The sequence below is a fragment of the Spinacia oleracea genome, chromosome 6 (genome assembly GCF_020520425.1).
Source record: "Spinacia oleracea cultivar Varoflay chromosome 6, BTI_SOV_V1, whole genome shotgun sequence".
Classification (NCBI taxonomy): domain Eukaryota; kingdom Viridiplantae; phylum Streptophyta; class Magnoliopsida; order Caryophyllales; family Amaranthaceae; genus Spinacia; species Spinacia oleracea.
Window position 1 is genome coordinate 64,674,067 of NC_079492.1, and position 23,212 is coordinate 64,697,278.

General features: G+C 36.0%; 3 protein-coding genes across 3 annotated transcripts; all 3 read left to right on the plus strand.

Moving 5' to 3' along the window:
- The first annotated feature begins 612 nt into the window (after positions 1-612).
- On the plus strand, positions 613-4,259 carry LOC110786551 (G-type lectin S-receptor-like serine/threonine-protein kinase At1g11300). Its single transcript, XM_021991107.2, has 6 exons — positions 613-2,326; positions 2,579-2,892; positions 2,969-3,179; positions 3,293-3,530; positions 3,637-3,787; positions 3,899-4,259. The coding sequence occupies exons 1-6, from the start codon at positions 1,033-1,035 to the stop codon at positions 4,205-4,207; spliced, it is 2,517 nt and encodes an 838-aa protein (XP_021846799.1). The 5' UTR covers positions 613-1,032; the 3' UTR covers positions 4,208-4,259.
- A 2,965-nt stretch (positions 4,260-7,224) lies between these two features.
- On the plus strand, positions 7,225-11,745 carry LOC110786552 (G-type lectin S-receptor-like serine/threonine-protein kinase At1g11330). Its single transcript, XM_021991108.2, has 6 exons — positions 7,225-9,060; positions 9,412-9,716; positions 10,114-10,324; positions 10,522-10,759; positions 10,849-10,999; positions 11,209-11,745. The coding sequence occupies exons 1-6, from the start codon at positions 7,770-7,772 to the stop codon at positions 11,515-11,517; spliced, it is 2,505 nt and encodes an 834-aa protein (XP_021846800.1). The 5' UTR covers positions 7,225-7,769; the 3' UTR covers positions 11,518-11,745.
- A 993-nt stretch (positions 11,746-12,738) lies between these two features.
- LOC110786543 (G-type lectin S-receptor-like serine/threonine-protein kinase At1g11300) lies at positions 12,739-22,605 on the plus strand. The gene is made up of 16 exons (XM_056832288.1): positions 12,739-14,266; positions 14,418-14,522; positions 14,921-15,090; positions 15,190-15,400; positions 15,562-15,799; positions 15,897-16,047; positions 16,188-16,490; positions 18,883-18,896; positions 19,027-19,270; positions 19,480-19,969; positions 20,041-20,145; positions 20,337-20,506; positions 20,590-20,803; positions 20,905-21,142; positions 21,230-21,380; positions 21,506-22,605. Exons 1-16 carry the CDS (start codon positions 13,003-13,005, stop codon positions 21,812-21,814), a joined length of 4,377 nt encoding a protein of 1,458 aa, XP_056688266.1. The 5' UTR covers positions 12,739-13,002; the 3' UTR covers positions 21,815-22,605.
- The last annotated feature ends 607 nt before the right edge of the window (positions 22,606-23,212 follow it).

Sequence of the window (23,212 nt, forward strand, 5' to 3'; positions counted from 1 at the left end):
CCATCATCTAATTAAATAATACATTTAATTTAATCTGTAATCCACCATCCTATTAAACAAATAATTTCATGAACCCATCCACCTCCCAGTCTCCCACCCCACCAAAATGACATGGTCCCCCCACTTGTTTACTTATTAAAATACGACAACTTTTGTGTAAGATCGCCCTACCGGAAAGACTACTTTCATTGTTTAACTAATTGATTTCATTTCTTAACTAATTAGTTTCAGTGTGTAACTAATTAGTTTAATTGTTTAACTAATTGGTTGTAGTGCTTTACTAATTAGTTATAGTGCTTAACTAAGTGATTTCATTACTTAACTTATATGACACCAATGAAATCTTTTCTATAAGACCGCCTTATATAAAAAGTTTGTAATTAAAATATTTACCCAACCCCACTTGCTTTATTATTTTATTTCATTCAATTTTTCCTCTAAATACCCGTGTCCGGCCAGGTGTATCTCTTAAATAAATACGGAGGGAGTATGTTAATTAGAAATCTGTCATACTTTAAAAATATTTAATCTGCTTGTCAACCATTTTAAAACTTTAATTAATTAATTGAATACAACAGCACTAAAATACTTTCTAATTATTTTTATTGTCTTAAGTCACCGTATTTCATCCGAAACTCCACCTGAATTTCTTCCTTATCAAAAACAAAAAAAACAGCACTAAAGTACTAGAATTCCAGAATTCCATTAATTCAAAGCACTGACTTCACATGTTTCAGTTCAACAGGTAATCTTAAGACAATAACTCAATAAGTAAAACCTCTCACCTCTCGAGCCAAAGTTTACATACAAATTTACTTTCATTGACACCATTTATTACCGAGTAGCAAAAGAACCGAGTTTTAGTCAATCTGTCAACGATTGAGTTTTCAGGATACGGTTTAGGGTCGGAATAAGTGCCACTGTAATATTAAGGTAACCTAGTTCTACAGCCAATCTGTCATCTCCAACTTACCATTCTTCAGAAGGGAAGATGTAATAATAATCAGGTAAGATCAAACTGAGCAAAGAATAATGATTCCTATTTTTGCATTTATTCTCAACATTCTTATTTCCAGTTCCAATTTCTGTTCTGCAATTGACAGTATTACACCAACCCTGTCCATAAAAGACCCAGAATCAATACTTTCTAAAAATAGCATTTTCAGACTAGGATTTTTCAGCCCCCCAAACTCCACAAACCGTTATGTTGGGATCTGGTATAATCACCCTTCCAAAATGGAAGTTGTATGGGTAGCTAACAGGAACAATCCCCTCACTGATTCTTCTGGTATACTAAAAATCTCAGTAGATGGAAATCTGCAAGTTTCTGATGCAAAGAATCAGACTCTTTGGTCATCAAACGTCACTCAATCTGCTGCAAGTTTATCAGTGGCTCAACTCCTAGATTCCGGGAACCTTGTTATCTTCCTGAATGGCAATGGCAATGGCAATGGAAATGGCACGATCATATGGCAGAGTTTTCAGAACCCTGTAGACTCAGTCTTACCAAATATGAGATACGTTTTTAACAATAATTCTGAATTCAGGAATGTCCTGAAATCTTGGAGAACCTCTTCAGACCCATCAGTTGGAAGGTATTCAGTTGGTACTAACTCATTATTAGGCATCTTACAGATTTATATATGGGATGGGGATCGCCCGTATTGGCGAAGTGGGCCATGGAATGGGAACATTTTCATGGGAACAAGATATCACAACACTGGTTATGGTAATCTCATCATTAATACAGGATCATTTACCCAAGAGGGTGTACGAGGGATGCTTTCCCTTGCTTTTACAGGCGCGGATCAGACTTTATTGCCTCGTTATGTGATCGACTATCAAGGGACATTAGCTCAAAAGTGGTGGGATGATAGCAAGAAGGAATGGGGGATTGCGTGGTATGCCCCGGAAAATGAATGTGATACTTATGGCAAATGTGGGGAATTCGGAAACTGCAACCCAAAGAAGAAACCAATGTGTAGCTGTTTGAAAGGATTTGTGCCAAAGAATGGGGATGAATGGAGGAGAGGAAATTGGACAAGTGGGTGTGTAAGAAGAAAGGAGTTACAATGTGGGATTCAAGGGGGAAAACCAGATGGGTTTCTGAAGTTACAGATGATGAAGGTGCCTGATAATGCTGAATGGTTTGTTGGTCTGAATCCAGAACAGTGCAGAACTACTTGCCTGGCTAATTGCTCTTGTTTGGCCTATACACATGATACCGGTACCGGGTGTATGAGATGGAGTGGGAACTTGATTGATATTGAGGACCTTTCTCCTGGAGGGGAGGACCTCTTCATTCGCCTCGAACAATCAGAGCTAGGTAAGTTTATCAGGATCATATTCTCAAAAATCTTATGCTTCTCAATTACTACCTACGTCTTTAGAAGTTACAGTATAATTAACGGTTGATTATGATATGATTAGTGACTAATTAGCCTGAATATGGGCTAGGTAAGTTTTATCAGATCAAAAAGCTTATGCTACCCAATTCTTAAAAATCTTATGCTACCCAATTCTGAAAAAAAAAACAAGTTTGGTAAGCATAAATGGGTTGATCTCCTGTGCTATGCAGGTAACAGTAAGAGACGGATAGAAATTCTAGTCGTGGGTGTGGTTTTAGGAACGACAGTGATTGCCACCATCATCATATACTTCCTGTGGAAATGGAGAGCGCGCCCAAAGGGTAAACACTCATCGGATAGATATAAGGTATCAAAATTACTACCAGGGAAGAAAGCAACAGCAGACTCGTATGTATTCAGAGACAAAACCCAAGGTATGATGGAAGGCTTACAAGTAACAAAACTTGAAGATCTGATCATAGCAACAGATGGCTTCAGTGATAATAACTTGCTTGGGAAGGGTGGATTTGGCCAAGTATTTAAGGTAAGAATTCATTTTAAAAGGAAATCTATGTAGTTCAAATACAATGAAGGGATAATCTGATGTGCTTTTTTTACAGGGAAAACTAGAAAATGGTCAAGAAATAGCAGTAAAAAGGCTTTCGAGGGCATCAGGTCAAGGCGCCGAAGAGTTTATGAATGAAGTTGAACTTATTTCAAAACTTCAGCATCGGAATTTAGTCAAACTGCTGGGATGCTGTGTTGAAGGAGAAGAGAAGATGCTCATATACGAGTATATGCCTAACAAAAGCTTGGATGCTTTTCTGTTTGGTAAGTATCAAAACTCATTTTTCCAGTCTGAAATTCATAAACTGGTTTTAACAGAGAAATATAAAAGCATTCTGTCAGAAATTTGATAATCATGATTTGATTTGATTGATCAGATCCACAGAAGCAAGAGCTATCACAGTGGGAGAAACGCTTCAATATCATACAAGGAATATGCCGCGGTCTAGTTTACCTTCACAGAGATTCCAGATTAAAAATTATTCATAGAGATCTAAAACCAAGCAACATTTTACTCGACAAAGAACTAAACCCAAAAATTTCAGACTTTGGCATGGCTAGGATTTTTGGAGGTAACCAGGATCAAGCTAGTACTCAGAAGGTAGTCGGAACATAGTAAGTATATACCCTGCATTTTTCTCTAGTTTTATCAAGCCAAAGTATAAAATCCATGCTTTTTTATCAAAAGAATATCTGACATCATATTTAATCAACATGATAGCGGATACATGTCTCCTGAATATGCAATGGAAGGACGCTTCTCTGAAAAATCTGATGTATTCAGCTTTGGGGTGTTATTACTGGAGATAGTAAGTGGAAAAAAGAACAGCAGTTTTTGGTTTCAGGAAGATTTCCAAAGCCTCTTAGGATATGTAAGTTATTCTATTCTAAACAAGTTCAAACTTCATGGTTAAGCTACTTCAAACTTCTAGGTTTCCACTTACTAACTAGTAACTAATGACTGATCAAATGATGTTTTTCAGACTTGGAAATTGTGGAATGATAACACAGCCGATTCACTGATAGATCCATCGATTTCTAGTCCAGATTCACAAGAGGAGATTCTAAGGTGCATACATGTAGGTTTATTGTGTGTGCAAGAGTTGGCTAGAGATAGACCAAATACTTCAGTGGTTATGTCTATGCTTGTCAGAGACATTAAGAATCTTCCTAAACCAAAAGCACCCGGGTTTACACAACGCCAGACACCAGCTGATACCGGTTCATCTCAAATCACTAACGAAACTTGTTCTACGAATCATGTTACTATTACAACTTTGACTGCCCGGTAGCACATCTCTGTATAAAGAACGAAATATAACAACCTTTCTTATTTCTGGATGAGTACTGACTGTCACTGATACGTCTCTTTAACGGGAGATTAATGTTTGTAACCATGTCTACTAAAATTTAGAGCAAGCAATTTGTAAAGAAACTAATTCCTGCTTGCATTATCAAGTGCAAAAACAATAAACCAAAATATCATATGGTTCAAAGACTGGTACTTCACTAAAAGCTTCCCAATTTATTCTTCTGAATTCAGGAAGCTGAAATCAACACTGTGAAACATAACAGATTGTTAAATTGTCCAGAATTAAGACCAAATTATGTGTACTTCTTTATGCAAAAACAAAATAAAACCATTCAGAATATCAAATCATCAACAAAAAAAGTTGTATATTTGTTCTGGATCTGCAATGGGTACATTCAAATAGTTTCAAACAAACGCTACTAATAAACTGAAAGCTACATACTTATATGGCCTTATTAGAACTTGTTCCTACTCATTTTTTAATTGCAGTCAACCATTATTGAGCAATCTGTAATAAGGTCCCCACACTAACTTTACCATTTTTTTTTTAATAAAACACAACTATCTTCTAGAATTGCTCCACTAAAATAATTGTTTCAGTGGAATTTTAATTCCTACAAATCCGGGGATATAATCAAACAAATCAATTCAAACACATTCCATTGTTGACTATGTGGGATCGATCATCTTTGATGGCAACAGAACATAATCCTAAGAAAATGTATGGAAAAAAATTAATTAAGTAGGTGGTAATAAAATCCCAGCCACTTTTCCAAGTAACTGAAATCAACACTGTGAACCAGAACAGATTGTTAAACTATCCAGAATTTTAGACCAGATTATGTTTATGCAAAAACAGAATAAAACGATTCAGAATATCAAATCATCAACAAAAAAGGTTGTGAATTTATTCTTGATTTGCAAAGGGTACACTCAAATAGTTTCAAACAAATGCTACTAATAAGTTACTCCCTCCGTCCCTTAATACTTGACCTGTTTTGACTTTTTTCACTATTCACATAATTCACTTTCTATTTTATTTCTAATATATGAAAATAAATATTAGTATATAATATATTGTTGGCTTCATCTTAATATATATTAAAATATTAATATTTTTATAAATTTTTTATAATAGTTAAAGAAATTGATGGTCAAAGTTGTGAATCGACAAGCGTGTCCGATCAAAACAGGTCGAGTATTAAGGGACAAAGAGAGTACTAAATAAGGTATGTGGGGCAAACAAATAGGAACATCACAAAAAAAAAAATATAGTCTACATCGCAAAAAAGAGGTAGTCTACATCGTTGGTCACCAGCGACAAACTGATCTCATATCCACCTAAAAAAAAATGGAAAGATGGCCCACCCTTAAATAAATGTGTACAAGTGTTGCTAACTTGTTATATACTGTCAACAGTAATATAAGTGTTGTCATTGTTGTATATATACTGTAATTGTTGTAATAAAATACTGTCACAATCACCCAAAAAAAGGAAATTATATATACTAGTGTAATGAAATAGAAAAAGTAAACGACCACTTAAATGAATGGATAAAAGTGTTGCATATTAAATGAATTGATAAAAAGTATGTAAACAAGTGTTATATAAGTATTATCATCGTTTGCAAATACTGTCATTATTGTATTAAAATACTGTCATTATTGTATCATTACTGTCATATTGCCCATATTATTAATTTGTTAGACTTTTCAACTCATGAAACGAAAATACAAATTTACCCTGGGTATACCAGCGATGTAGCCTGCCTCCAAAAAAAACAAATGGGATAATCTTTTAAGGACGAACGGAATATTTATCAGTATGTATTAGAAGTTATTCCAACTTACGTTTGAATTGCAGTGAAGTAGTGAACCATTATTGAGCAACCTGTAATAGGTCCCCACACTAACTTTTACTCCCTCCGTTTCTTTTTGTTGTATCCGTTTCCATTTTAAGCGATATTGTTGTATCCATTTAGAATCTATTCTATATTTGGACATACATTTTATCCTAAAATACTCTTACATTTCTATCTAATTACCAAAATACCTAAAAATTCTACCCATATTCCCACCTAATTTTCCCCACCCATAATATTTAATTCTTTTCCTTCCCCATATACCCACTCTCTCACCTCCTTTATTACCCATCATTATCACTCCTCTCTCTTACCTTATTTCTTTATTATTTTCTCACTCCTTTATTTATTATAATCTCTTACACCCAATCATTACACTTATACCCATACAAACCAATATTCCATTTTTCTTAAAAACCACACCAGATTCCAAATGGATACATCAAAAAGAAATGGAGGGAGTACCATTTTTTTAAGAAAACAACAACTATCTTCTTGAATAGCTCCACTAAAATAATTGTTTCAAATGGAATTGTTATTCCTACAAATCTGGGAAATAATCAAGCAAATTAATTTTAATAAATTCCATTGTTGACCGTGGGATCATCTTTGATGGCAAGAAAAAATTTATGTCAATATTAGGATAAGTTGTCATTTTACCTCAACTTCTTCAAATCTTTACTTTAAAAAGATCTTATATTGAACTTTTTCAAAATTAGCTATTCATCCCAAAATTCTTTGAAGTTCTAACAAAACATCCCATTAACTTTTTAAAATAGATAAACCTTTAATTTACCTCAAAAAAACTCTGTTTTCTTCAAAACTCTAGTAACCAAACACCCCAGTAACGTACAAAAGAAGGTACCAAGAAAATTACCAAAGAGTTGAGCATGATGGAGTTATGTACTTAGGTCGTAATAAAAGCCCAGCCACTTCACTTTTCCAAGTAGGTTCATACCAACCACCAAATAAATGAGGGTACTTTTTCATTTCAAGACAATATTCCGTACTAAATGTGAAATGGAGTCCCAACTTGCAAGGGAATATTATTTTCACATTACTAACAAACAAAGCCAAATGGACTCACACGTTTTCCGTCCAAAGAGGATACTACTTTCTTACTCCTTATTTCAGTTGAGGTGGCAAATGAGTCGTTCAAATGAGATTATCGCAGTTTTGTTATTTTAATATGTTTACCGAGGGACAATCAATAGTTTCTATAAAATCAGCTCCAAATGCACTCAATCGGCTTTCCTTTCAAAGGGTATACAGAATACTGTTTTGTATCTCTATAGAGGTGGCAAACGAGTCGTTCAGATGAGATTATGTCAGTTCTGTTTTTTTGATATTTTTAGAGAGGGACAATCAGTCGTTTCTATAAAGTTAAGTTCCTCAGACCTCAGCTTCCTGCCAAACCTTAATCCATCCAAAGCACAAATCAGAACTGACAGCCAGGTCAATGCTTCCAAAATATGAACCCTACCAAAACCAAGTTGGCATTTCCATATGTTCATTGGCAAAACCTAGACCTCCCAATCAAAGAGAAGACTAGCAGACCTGTGCTTCAACCATTCTCAAAAACTTTTGATTTTTTTATAATATTATTTAAACAATCAGCCACAAGCCACAATCAAAAAACTTATAATTCTAGGTAACTTCAATTTATTTATTTTAAAAAAAATGATTCCAGTATATGCATTTTTTCTTCTTTACATATTTCCACTTGGTTTAGAGTTCTGCTCTGCCATAAACAGCATAACACCAACCCAGTTTTTGAAAGACCCAGAAGCAATAGTCTCCAACAACACCCTTTTCAGACTAGGATTTTTTAGTCCATCTGATTCGAGCAATCGGTATGTTGGTATCTGGTATAATCATCCTTCTATAAAGGAAGTCATATGGGTAGCTAACAGGAACAATCCCATCACTGATTCTAATGGAGTCCTTAAGTTATCAGTTGATGGGAATCTTCAAGTTTTTAATGGAAGAAACCAGACAGTTTGGTCATCCAATCACACCCTTCATGCATCAAAATTCTCGGTTGCTCAACTTTCGGATTATGGAGAACTTCTTGTTCAAGCATCAAACACAAGTAGTAAAAACGGGTCAACCATATGGCAGAGTTTTCGTCACCCTGTAGACTCAGTTTTACCAAACATGGGGTTTGTTCTTGACCCGAATTCTGATTTGAAGCGGGTCCTGCAAGCTTGGAGAAGCTTTTCAGACCCATCAGATGGAAGGTTCTCTATTGGTACTAATTCTTTAGACTTATTCCAGCTTATCATATGGGATGGAGATCGGCCACATTGGAGAAGTGGTCCTTGGAATGGCAACATTTTCATTGGAACAAGATACCATAACACTGGCTTTGGTAATATCTTGGTTAATACTGGGTCATTCACACAAGATGAAATTGGTGGAATGAGTTCCCTGGTTTTTGCTGGTGCGAATGAGACTTTGATGTCACATTATGTATTGACTAATAAAGGAACAATAGAACAAAGATGGTGGGATGATAGCAGTAAGAGTTGGAGGATTTCATGGAAAGCCCCAGATAATGTTTGTGATACATATGGGAAATGTGGGGAATTCGGGAATTGCAGACCTCGTAGTTCGCCCATTTGTAGTTGTTTGAAAGGTTTTGAGCCGAAAAACAAGGAGGAATGGAAGAGAGGAAATTGGACAAGAGGGTGTGAAAGAAGAGTGCAATTGAAATGTGGCAAACAGGATGGAAGCAAACAAGATGGGTTTCTGAGATTAAAGATGATGAAAGTGCCAGAAAATGCTGAAAAGATGACGGGAATGAGCATAGATCAGTGCAGAAGTGCATGCCTTACAAATTGTTCTTGTATAGCTTATGCATATGATATCCTGATCACATGTTTGACATGGAGTCAGAACTTGATCGATGTTGCAGACCTTTCCCCTGGCGGGGTTGATCTCTACCTCCGGCTTGCACAATCAGAGCTAAGTAAGTTGGCAATTTCTGATAAACTTTCATACATATTTGAGAAAGAAAAAGATGCATTTTTGTGGGTGATTCTGAGCATGCATAGTTTTAAATTAACAACACATTTAAAAGCCGAAATATGTTCTAACAAATGCAAGAAAAATTATAAATAACGTAAATAAAGAACACAGTGATTTAACGTGGTTCACTAAGAATGTGTTAGCTACGTCCACGGGCAAGGGAGAGGAAATTTTTATAGAAAATACTTTAGTGTACAATAACATATATGATATATCGTGTTGGGGCGTTACAGTAAGGGGGTTTGACTGATTCAAGGAATATTCTAACAGAATATTTTCTTCTGGTTTGCAGGTAATAAGTTAAATGTCAAAGCAATAGTTGCAGTTAGTGTAATTTCAGGATTAACATTAGTTGTAGTTGCTGCTGTCATATGGTTCATGTGGAGGAGATGTCGATCAAGAGGTAATGTTCCACCTCTACCAGTCACGAAATTTCACAAGAAAAAAGAAACACCAGACCCGTTTGTATTCGGAGACAAAAGCCAAGTTACGATAGATGACTTGGAAATAATAAAATTCGAAAAGCTGGACGAAGCAACAGACAGCTTCCATCAGAAAAACTTGCTAGGTACTGGTGGATTTGGCCAAGTATACAAGGTAAGGGGTTTCTCAGATCGTTACTATTTACTAGTAGTCCTTATTTATGCTCCATTTGTTTCAATGGAAAATATTTTTAAAGGAAAATGATTTTCCATGGAAAACAATTTTCAAGGGAAAACATCAAGCGAAAATAGTTTTTCTTTGTTTGTTTCTTAAAAGAAAAATTATAAAGAAAGAGAATATAGAAGTGGGAATTAGAGGAGAGAAAAAGAAATGTAAGGGATTAGAGTAGTAATTGTGGCATTCCTTCTTTTCAAAGGGAAAGTTGGTTTTCCCCTAACAAAACAAACAAAGGAAAATGGGGAAATCAATTTCCTGAAAAGTGTTTTTGTAGAAAAAAAAGAACCTTAATGAAGATGGAAGATTAAAAATAGAGACATCCTGTTTGTTACAGGGAAAACTGGAAGATGGTCAAGAAATAGCAGTAAAACGACTATCAAGAGCATCTGGACAAGGCACAGAAGAATTTATGAATGAGGTCGCATTGATTTCAAAACTTCAACACCGAAATCTAGTCAGACTGCTGGGATGCTGTGTTGATGGAGAAGAGAGGATGCTGATATATGAATACATGCCAAATAAAAGCTTGGATGCATTTCTATTTGGTTAGTATCTATCTATCTATCTATCTATCTATCTATCAGTACTATATCACTTTCATATTGATTGACACTCGATCATTGCATAGCGTTGAAGGCTGGTTTAAAAAAAAGAGAAGCGGAGTAATTTTATTAACTCGCCTAGTGAAATGCCACTACATATTGTGATATTGACTCGTTTCTTTTCGGTTTCTCCTGAGCAGATCCAGAAAAGCGCAAGTGTTTAGACTGGCAGACATGCTTCAACATTATAGAAGGGGTATGTCGAGGCCTACTTTACCTTCACAGAGATTCAAGATTAAAAATCATCCACAGAGACCTCAAAGCAAGCAATATATTGCTGGACAAAAACCTCAATCCAAAAATTTCTGATTTTGGGATGGCTAGAATTTTCGGGGGAAACCAGGATCAAGCTAGTACTCAGAGGGTTGTTGGAACATAGTAAGTACCCTGCTTTTCACTCTTATACTCAGCCAATTAAGATGTTATGTTAATTAATCTAACAGGTAGGTTGTTTATCTACTATACAGTGGCTACATGTCTCCAGAATATGCAATGGAAGGACACTTTTCTGAAAAATCAGATGTTTTCAGCCTCGGTGTGTTACTAATTGAGATAGTAAGCGGAAAAAAGAATAACAACTTCTGGTGCCGGGAGGATTCCCTGAGTCTCTTAGGATATGTAAGTTTCTTTGTTCTTTACACCTTAAAATGAATAAGTCTCAAGAAAAATAAGTTCGGGAAAGGTAAATAAGTCCGGAATCCTAGATATGTTCTCACTTTAAATAAGTCCGGAATCCTAGATATGTTCTCACTTTACGTTTAAAACAGAAGCATGGAGTATAGGGTATTAGAGTAATTAACTAATTATTGATAAAATGATGATTGCAGGCCTGGAAATTGTGGAGTGAGGACGATATCATTTCATTGGTTGATCCATCAATTTCTGGTGCACCCTTCCAAGCTGAGACTGTAAGATGCATGCATGTGGGACTATTGTGTGTGCAACAACTTGCTAAAGACAGGCCAAACATGTCAACAGTCATCTCCATGCTTGTAAGGGATATAATGGATCTTCCGAATCCAAAACAACCAGGCTTTATTCAACGTCAGACGGCGTCTGATACAGGGTCATATCAGATGTCTGAACAAACTTCTTCCACAAATGATGTTACCGTTACAGCTTTGAGTCCCCGATAGTATATGTCATTATGGATAATTAAGTTAATTTCCTACTTATTGTCCTAGGTTTAGATGAAAAGAAATGTGAATACTTTCAGCCCTTCCCACTTTTTGTATTTGATTATCTCAAAGACTTATATGTCATCCTTTTTGTAATATTCAGCACCATATAAAATATGGGCTGACTTGGTCGCATAAGCAGACTATCAGTATGAACTAGTAGTCAACCTTTGACTTTCATTTTCACATTTTGGTCTCTCTCTCTCACAAATCTCATGATTCTGTTCTGTTACTTTATTTTAAGAGTAACCTAAAAGTAAGTGATGAAAGTCAATTCCTAATTCCGTAAACTAAGTAATATGGTTATTACTTATTATATGCTAGTTTCATCTCTAGAGGTTCATCTACCTTAATTTTGTTACTGAATTCAGAATGCCAAAATTGTTAACCGTGTGAATAAACTCCGGTAAAATAAAAGAAAAATCTACTATTATCAAAACACAGAACAAAATTTCTTCAAATCTAAAGTAGAAATGAATGATTCACAACTATCAACACACAAACAAAAAGAGGGAACAATATGACTATTCAAAAGTAAATGACAACTTGTGTTGTGCGGCATTGATCTCTCTGTCCGTAACTAATAATCACATGGACTCACATATACCATTTTATAATGTCCGAAAAAAGTTGTCACCTTTCCTAAAATAATACTGATTTATGATGATTTCTTAATATGCCACCATCTAAATTTAAGTGGTAATGACACAACTTTTATTGAGGTTTTTTTTTCTATAAAATCAAGTCATAATCTTACTTCTAATAGATTAGGACAACGTGACAAGTGTTTCAGACTTCGGATAGTAATCTCAAATTCTAAATCCAGAGTTGGTTGCATAACATGGCGAAGTCCAAATAGACATATAGGACTTGCAGTTCAAGTTCACTACAATACAACTCATTGATATAGAAAATTACTAATCCTTCCCTCTTGAATTAGTTGTTCACAAATCACAATGTTCCAATCCCTTGTAATTAAGAATATGACATGATTTTACAAAAAGACCCTTTTAGTCATTGTTGATTGACTTCATCTCTTCCATCACTTAATTTGAGTGGTGGCATATTGAACGATCTAGCCATAAACCATTACTGTAATAAAAAAAAGTGACAACTTTTCCCAAACATCTTAAAATAGTAATTATATATGACTATTAATTCCCGATAGAGGGAGCATGATTTACAAAGTGTACACGGAACTAATTTGCCACATACCTTGTTTAATTCGCTTGAAAATAGATTTTGGACTCTAGCATGCTACAACAGTGTCAACCATTTGCTTTATCTTGAGACGCCACAAGAAAAGTCAGAACGATCTTTGTTTCCAATGTCTGCATTGAATATTATCTCTTGGTTAGGTACACAATAATGAGCAACAGATATCAACAGCTTTAGTTTTATTAGCACCAACAAGAACTGCAAAGTTCACCATTCTACAACAAAATGAAACCAATGTCATATCTTAATGCTGTACTTCTTTTCTTTTCTTACTTCAATCTAAGAGATTCTACGGCTAATGACAGCATTACAATGGAAAAGTTCATTAGAGACGGAGAAACAATAGTCTCTAGCAATGGTACTTTCAAACTGGCATTTTTCAGCCCAACAAACTCAACAAATCGCTATGTCGGTATCTGGTACAACAAACTTACTGTGGTGGATGTAGTTTGGGTTGCTAACAGGAACAATCCACTGAATGACTCTTCTGGTATATTCAAGATCTCAGAGGATGGAAATCTCCAGGTATTAAATGGTCAGAAAGAAATCCTTTGGCACACAAATGTCACACAAAGGGACAGTAATTCGTCAAAAGCCCAGCTTTTAGAATCTGGAAACCTAGTATATCTCAGTTCCAACAGTACAATTTTATGGCAGAGCTTTGATCACCCCACCAATACTATTTTTCCAAAACTAAGTATGATTTTCAACAAAGACAATTATAAAATTCCACTTTTACAGTCATGGAGAAGTCCATCAGATCCATCTACAGGAAGGTTCTCTTTTCGATTTGACTCTGTTGTTCTACCTGAATTTATAATATGGAATGGTGATCGTCTATATTGGAGAAGCGGCCCTTGGAATGGTAACATGTTTATCGGAATACAAGTTAATTACCCTAACTTCCATAGTCATGGAGTGAGTCTTCAGAACGATGGCCAGGGAACCGTTACACTAACTTATTTGAACCCTGAGAATTCTTTGTCAAACATTGAATTAGACCACAAAGGAAACTTTATACAACAGTACTGGGATGATGCTAATGGAAAATGGAAAGTTTGGTGGCAGGCTCCAGAAAATGAGTGTGGTTTTTATGGGAAGTGTGGCAAATTTGGAAGCTGCAATTCTCTGCAGTTTCCAGTTTGTAGATGTCTGAAAGGCTTTCACCCAAAGAACAGTAAAGAGTGGGGAAAAGGAAACTGGAGCAGTGGGTGTACGCGAAGGACTCAACTACAATGTGGAATTCAAGGTGCAAAAGATGATGTGTTTCTGAGGTTAAAGATGATGAAAGTACCAGCAAATACTGAGTGGTTACCAGGATTCGATGAAGGGGCTTGCAGAAGCAACTGCTTGAGAAATTGTTCATGTTTAGCTTACGGGTATGATATAGGGGTGGGTTGTATGTCCTGGAGTGGAAACTTGATTGACACACAACAGTTTTCCTCTAGTGGGGTGGATCTTTACCTTCGCCTGGCATCCTCAGAGCTAGGTCAAAAAACTTGCTATTGAAAACTAATAGTTACTGATCATAACTGATTTTAACCGATGAAAACTGATCTAGGGGTATTTGCTAATTATAACTTTTTTTGGTTGTTTAAAACTGGTTTTTACTCATGCAGACACAACACTCTTGTTTTCAGGTAATAACAGTAAGTCAAAAACAATTATATTAGCAGCAGGAATTTCAGGGACTGCCACAGTGGTAGCCATCATATACTTCTTGTGGAAGACGAAGTCTAAACAAGGTAAAGTTTACTTCATATTCAGATTAATATCATTCTTGTCTGATAGCCAGAATATAGTATTAGGGGACATGAATATGATACTGTTATAAATACATAGTTCAGCAGTTAGAAATTCAGTAGATATGCAACTGATGGAAAGGTGAGAGAAATATGACAAGGCCGGCCTTCAAAAATCCCACTAATGAAATGCAATAACCATATAACATAGAGATTGCAGATAACACCTCTTTTCTTATGTACGGAACAAAGGTTTCCATTTGTTACCTGAATTAAGGCTTCCATTTAGATCAGTACAGAAGAAAAGAGGTGTCCCGGAAAATAAAGCCTTAATTCAGGCAACACCGCTTTTCTTCTGTACTGATCTAAAGACTAAAGGTCTGAAATTTAACGTGTATCAGGAAAGAAAAGTGAAAACTATAAAGCATTGTTGAATATGCTTGGAAACAGTAAAGCCCTATTCAACCTCGAAGAACTATCATTCTTCGAGTTTAAGAAGCTGGCTACAGCAACAGACAACTTTCAGGAAAGCAACAAGATAGGAGAAGGTGGTTTTGGCCAAGTTTTCTGGGTAATCTATGCTTGGAAGTTGGAACTAATGATTCTTTGGTTCTTTACTACTTAAATAGAAGTATGAAAGAGGAATTTAAAAGTCAAAATCCATTTGCAGGGAAAATTGCCAGATGGTCAAGAAATAGCAGTAAAAAGACTATCAGAAACTTCTCGCCAGGGTCTGGAAGAGTTTCTTAATGAAGCAGCAGTTATTTCTAAGCTCCAGCATCGTAACCTCGTCAAACTTCTTGGTTGCTGTGTTGAAGAAGAAGATAAAATGTTGATATACGAATACATGCCAAACAAAAGCTTGGACTGTTTTTTGTTTGGTCAGTTAAATATAAAGCATTACAATAGCTGTCAGTTCCCCAAATGGATCTTTTTTTACACCAAAGGAGCAGTCATTTTTCTTTTCTTAATGTCTTTTAAAAATGATAGTTGCACATATTCATCTAACACTTGTCATTTGTGTTTGGGAATAACTACGAAGACTCACGAAAACAAGAAATTCTAGACTGGGAGAAACGCTTCAAAATCATTGGAGGAGTATGTCGAGGTCTCCTTTACCTCCACCGGGACTCCATACTAAAGATAATTCACCGAGATCTAAAAGCCAGCAATATTTTGCTTGATGAAAACTTGAACCCAAAAATTGCAGACTTTGGTATGGCAAGGGTCTTTGGAAGCAACCAAGATCAAGCCAACACTAGAAGAGTAGTTGGAACATAGTAAGTATCCTGAAAATAAAAAATGACTAAAGCTTTTGTATTGGTTGAACTGATAAACTTACTACTTATATTGCTTTTCTTTTTGCAAACCATTCAGTGGTTATATGTCTCCTGAATACGCAATGGAAGGTCGTTTTTCTGAAAAATCAGATGTATTTAGCCTTGGAGTATTGATATTGGAAATTGTGAGTGGAAAAAAGAATACCAGGTTTTGGGATGAGGAGCGGTCCTTGAGCCTCTTAGGCTATGTAAGTGACAGTAAACTTACTGGAAATATCACTTTATTCTTTCTGTTCTTATTTTTTGCAATGGCAGACATTGATCCTTTAATTTAAGATCATAGACAAACATGACTTCGATCTTCTCATGATAGCTTCAATGTCAATAGGCGTGGAAACTCTGGAACCAGGAGGAAATCATTTTGCTGATTGACTCAATGATAATTTATGACTCATGCTTTCACGAGGAGATCATAAGGTGCATGCATGTTGCCCTTTTGTGCGTACAAGAATTCCCAAAAGACAGGCCAACTATTACCACAATTATCTCAATGATCCAGAGTGAAATAGCAGACCTACCATGTCCAAAGCAGCCTGGCTTCACTCTCAGCCAATTTCATACCGATAAAGGGTCCTCTCAACAAGGGCAAGAAAGAGGTTCTTCAAATACAGTTTCTATCACAACTATGAGTGCTCGATAATCCATAGATGTCAACTTAATTAAACACCATTTTCTGCTGATGTGTATATAAGGTATAGTGTGTACAGCAATTTTCCCAGTAACTCAAACTGCTTTTTCCTTTGGTGTTAAGGGTAAGACTCTACAACCCACACACCTTGACTCCTAACTATGCTGATACTGCTCTACTCATCAATCATGGATTCATACAGTTAAACCTATTTCAAATTGTAGGGGCAAGCCAGCAGGAATGCTTACATTACCTTCCCACCAGAAACAGGATTCCACGAGAAATACTAGGCTGGTGGCATCACCTTCAAATAGGCTCTGTCGTGTGTATTTGATATTAACTTCATTTTTTATTAAGATGCACTCCATATTATGCAATTCTTGTTTGTATATAAGTGATATACGAAGTATTAGTTTGTCCGTTTTATGGCTACACTTTCCAATTTTGATAGGTAACGTAAATCATTTTGGGACTAACGCTTTGTTGTTGTGAGGTGAATGACCCAACTAATAAGTCCCATCTTGGATCCCCCGTCCAACCTTAGTGGGTCGGCCCTCTTGAGATGTGGGGCGAAGGGACAGAGGAACCCCACTCTTAAAAATATCGCCTAACAGTGATAAGCTCTCATTTCCTTGTGATCATGAATAGGACAAATCCTTACCACTAGGCCAAGTACTATTGGGTTTTAGTTTTGGCTACACATCGTCATAATATTTTCATACTAACTAGACCGTTGTATTCAAGATTTTTAATGTATACAATTACAACAATACATCATTGTATGTAATATTCAAGTATTTTTATATACCTTGCATTAGATACAACAGGTTATATACATAGAAAATTGCCCCTTCAAGAATACAATACGTCAATACATCACGAGTTTAAACCCACCTTCCTAACTATAATACAAAGGGAGTACATCTTAGGGGTAAATTTAAATAAACAGGCATAAATTCAATATAGATATTAATTAATTATTGAAAATGAAGTCAATAAATTAATTGTTGATGATGAAGTCAATTTTCAGTTGCAACTTGCAAAAGTGAGTAAACAAAGTACTCATTGTCAAAAGAAGAAGAAAAAACACCAGCATAGATTCAAAGGTTTATATTCTAATTCTGACTAGATTATTCAGAATTTCACACCAAAACACGATGCAAAGAAAATACATATTCACATAAAATGGGCAAAATTTCCAGAAAATAGATCATAGTAAGAGAGATTAAGGAGGAACCTGATATGAAGGGGCATTCATCACAAAGTGTAGCCGACTGCCACTATGATGTGTGGCTGTGGCAGCTTATAGTAGCTAGTATCCGGGCCTGTTAATAAATGAAGCAATATTTTTATCATAACTTGGCAAGTAATAGAACTTGATGTTTAAGTTCACTGCAACAACACTTATTGATATAGAAAACTACTAACCCTTCCATATGGAATTAGTTTTTTACATTGTTCCAGACCTCACAATTAAGGATTTAAGGACATGACATGATTTTACAAAATAAAAAAAATCCAATCATAAACTATTACTACATAAGAAAGTTAGAAAGGTGACAACTTTTTCCAAAAAAAGATTATTACAAGAGAAGAAGAAAAATTATTAGGTACTCCTAGCTTTAGGTGTCTTCAGAGATGATACTTTCAAGTCATTAATAAAAAAAAACTGATAGAAGTTTCAAATTCAAAAAAAAATATTGGGCTAATTCTTTTTTGTGCTTCTAATAATCAAACAACTTAAGTCCCTTTTGTTGGGCTTTATCAACATTTATTTGGGCTTCACCAACTTCAATTATTTATAATATAAAAGTAAAAATAATTGTTTTTGTTCGGGTAACTGAGTACCCAAGAGATCCCTATTTCAAAAGGCATTAAGATATTGGATGATTATAGGGGGGAACATACCAAACAATAGCATTAACCCTTATGATGTAGTAGCTAATTTTTAGTGCCTTGACTTTGAAACAAAAAAAATAAAGAAAAAGGTAGAACAATGAATGACCACTAATTTAAACAACAAATAGATGAAAAGCATCATAAATGTTCAAAAGTAAAAAAGAGAAGGGGCATGCTTCTAGAAATAACCCAGAATGGGTCTACGTTTCCCAAATTGACTGCAACAACAACAACCATCAAACATAGGAATTCACTACAAATTATATCTTGTACCCAGCTAGGTGTACCAAGGTTTTTTTTTTTTTTTGCTCATTTGAAAAGTTTTGTTCATTTGAAACCTAGCTTTAGCCGGCCTCTAGATGTACCCAGGTACAAGATGGAGGTGCTCGAAAATTACTGCTATGATTTTCAACAGATTATACACGGAATTAGTTGTTGCCCCATTTATTATTATTTGACTGCAAAACCTGTGTCAACTTTCTGCATTGACAAATAGCTCACCTATCCACGGTATGAGCTATAAGCATAATAGCTCTTCTTTCCTTAGAGCAGGAAGATATCTAAATTTAACCATCTCCCCCACATACATCAAACCAATGACATCAACTCTGCTCTATGTACTTATCTTTTCTTACTTCAGTTTAAGAATTTGCACGGCTAATGACAGCATTACAACAGAAAACCCCCTCAGAGATGGAGAAACTATAGTCTCTGGTGATGGTACTTTCAAGCTGGCATTTTTCGGCTCACCAAACTCTACTGATCGCTATGTCGGTATCTGGTACAATAAAGTTTCTGTGATGAAAGTAGTTTGGGTTGCTAACAGGAACAACCCACTGAATGACTCTTCTGGTATACTCAAGATCTCAGAGGGCAATCTTCAGGTTTTGAATGGTAGGAAGGAAATTCTTTGGAGAACAAATGTCACACATAGAGCCTCTAATTTCTCAAGAGCTCAGCTTTCAGATTCCGGAAGCCTACTATTACTCAGTTCCTTTAACACAATATTATGGCAGAGTATAGATCACCCCACAGACACTTTCTTACAAAAAATGAGTGTAACTTTCAATAAAGACACTTATAAAACTCCTTTATTACATTCATGGAGAAGCCAATCCAGTACTGGGATGATGCTAATGGCAATTGGAAAGTTTTGTGGCAGAACCCAGAAAATGAGTGTGGTTTCTACGGAAAGTGTGGCGAATTTGGAGGCTGCAACCATCTACAAAATCCAATTTGTAGATGTCTAGAGGGTTTCCTCCCAAAGAACAAGCAAGAGTGGGACAAAGGAAACTGGAGCAGAGGTTGTACACGAAGAACTCAACTACAATGTGGAATTGAAGGTGCTAAAGAGGACGGGTTTATGAGGTTGAAGAAGATGAAAGTGCCTGCACAAACTGAGTGGTCCGCTGGGTTAGATGAAGACGGTTGCAGAAGCCACTGTTTAGGAAACTGTTCATGCTTAGCTTACGCATATGATATAGGTGTGGGGTGTATGTCTTGGACCACAAACTTGATCGACACAGTAGAGTTTTCTACCAGTGGGGTAGATCTTAACCTCCGTCTGGCACACTCAGAACTAAGTAAGAAACCTTTTCCCTCGAATAACCAGATTCAGTAGAATTTATGCAGTCATTTCCATTCTTGTTTTCAGGTAATAACAGAAAATTGAAAGCAATTATAGCAGTAACAGGAGTTTCAGGGACCGCCACGCTAGTAGCTTTCATATACTTCTTGTGGAACAAGAAGGTTAAACAAGGTAACATTCTTAGCCAGTAACCAGCATAGAAGTTGTAATCAACAGGTATCTAGCTGAAGCAATGTTTTCACACTTATGGGGCTCATATAGACTCATACTGATAGTATTACACAGTTCAGCATTCAAAACATTCTTCCGCAATTTGATGCATGACTTACATCTGATCTAAAGACTTGAAATTTAACATGTAGCAGGAAAGAAAAGTGAACACTATAAAGCATTGCTGAATATGCTTGGAAAAAGTAAAGCCCAAGTCATCGAAGAGTTGTCTTTCTTTGAGTTTAAGAAACTGGCTATAGCAACAAACGACTTTCATGAAAGCAACAAGCTAGGAGAAGGTGGTTTTGGCCAAGTGTTCTGGGTAATATTTTCTTAAAACATCACAATTCTGACCTGCTTATACATAGTTATGAAAAAGGAGTTGAAGATCAATTCTGTTTGTAGGGGAAATTGGCAGATGGTCAAGAAATAGCAGTAAAAAGGTTATCACTTACTTCTCGCCAAGGTATGGAAGAGTTTCTGAATGAAGCAGCAGTTGTTTTAAAGCTCCAGCATCGGAATCTTGTCAAACTTCTTGGTTGCTGTGTTGAAGAAGAAGAAGAAAAACTGTTAGTTTACGAATACATGCCAAACAAAAGTTTGGACGCTTTTCTGTTTGGTCAGTAACACATTACAGTATTTTGCCTTTAAAATTAAAGTATCACATTATTGAAATAGTCATCTAATACTCTTTGTTTGTGTTTGGGTAAAATCATGTAGATCCAGAAAAGCAGAAACTTCTCGACTGGAAAATACGCTTTGTAATTATCAGAGGAATATGCCGAGGTCTCCTATACCTTCACCGAGATTCCAGACTAAGGATAATTCATAGAGATCTAAAAGTCAGCAATATTCTGCTTGATGAAGACTTAAACCCAAAAATTGCAGATTTTGGGATGGCAAGGATCTTTGGAGGCAACCAAGATCAAGCCAAGACTAAAAGATTAGTAGGAACATAGTAAGTATGTAGAAAATGTTTATGACAAAAGTATGGATCAACATAACTGATAAAACTACTAAATTGCTTTTTATGTGAATCATTCAGTGGCTATATGTCTCCTGAATACGCAATGGAAGGGCGTTTTTCAGAAAAATCAGATGTATTTAGCTTCGGAGTATTGCTACTGGAGATTGTAAGTGGGAAAAAGAATAGCAGATCTTGGGACGAAGAGCAGTCCTCGAGCCTCTTAGGCTATGTAAGTGACAGCAAATTAATTGCAAATTTACTTCTCATCTTTTTGGTCTAAACTATTGATTATTTGCTTTTAGACCATAAACAAACATGGCTCTAGTTTTCTCATGATTAGTTCAATTTCTGTAGGCTTGGAAACTGTGGAACCAAGGGAACATAGTTTTGCTAGCTGACTCAGTGATTTATGACCCATGCTTCCACGATGAGATCATAAGGTGCATACAAGTAGCCCTATTGTGTGTACAAGAATTTCCGAAAGACAGGCCAGATATTACCATGGTTATCTCTATGATACAAAGTGAAATAGCAAATCTACCAAGTCCAAAGCAGCCTGGCTTCACTCTCGGCCATTCTCATACAAGTCAAGGGTCCTCTCAACAAGGGCACGAAAGTAGCTCTTCAAATAATATTTCTATCACAACTATAAGTGCTCGGTAATCCATACATGTTAACTTAAACCACCATATTTTGCTGATGTGTAGTGTGCACAATAATTTCACAATTCCTCATACTGCTTTGCCTTTCTAGCCTTGATTGGTCGATAATCCATAGAATCCTAACTTTGCTGATAATATTTCCATCATGGATTTACACAAAGCAATCCCTTTACAATTGTAAGGGCAAGCCAGTGGGACTGCATACATCTTACCCTTCCCCACCACAAACTAGAGCCCATGAGAAATACTAGGGTGGTGGCGTCGCTATCAGATATTACATTCATTTGTTATTTAGATGCTTTTTGTAATCTTGTATACATAAGTGAAGGTTTACCCTCTACGATTCCTAGAATTACTCTTTATTTTCCTTATCATCGTAATCTCCCTTTTGGTACCTTCTCCATCTGATCGAACATTTTTATGGCATGCCTTTTTATATTTTGGATACACTTTTTCATTCGGGAGAGAGGATGGGCAAGGGAATCCCCACTTTTAAAGTGCTCGGTTGGAGATTCAATCTCATAAGTAGGAAAAATCCTTACCACTAGAGCAAGTACTTTCATATCGGTTTTGGCTACACATCATCAGAATTTTTTTTCCGAAGAACAAACTAACCACGTTATATAGATACATCTATATTCAATTGTATTCAAGTCTCAAGATAACATCAGTTAATACAACCAAAGGCAAACTTATGTTACTCCGCTATTCACTTCACCTCAAACACTCATGTAGGATCCTCTGACACTCTAACATGCTTATGCGTAGGACACTTCATTTTTGGGCCAAAGTCGCACTAAATTCATAAAATTGCTTAGTCGGACACTTAGACACTATGAAGTAAGGGTGTGCAAAAATTGGTCCAGACCGGACCGGACCGAAGGCAATCGGTCCGGTCTCCGGGTTGAGAAATATCAATTTTCGGTCTTCGGACCGGACCGATTTTTCCTTAATAAAATATAATATAAACTATTTAAAAAATTAATTATCTCTTTTATTATGTTGTAAATATCTCTATATTGTGATATATTTATTTTATCTTCCAAAAAAAAGCCTTAAACAATTGTTTTTTTATATATATTTTTTCTTTTTTACCATAATTTTTAGAACCGGTCCAAACCAGTCTGGTCCGGGTTTTAGACCGATTTTTACGGTTCGGTCCGGTCTTCGGGTCTTGAATTATCAAAATTTTCGATCTTCGGTCCGGTCCGGGTTTGGAGCGATGAACACCTCTATGAAGCACAAATACTCCACGAAGGTGAAGAACCAGTACCAGATGCTTCGCGGGTACGGGGATGGTATGGGTCGGCAAGGAAACGTCCCCAATACGTATCCAAAAACTGGGTACGGTCAACAGAATTGGATAAGGTCAACGGAAATTTTGGCAACGTTTCGGATA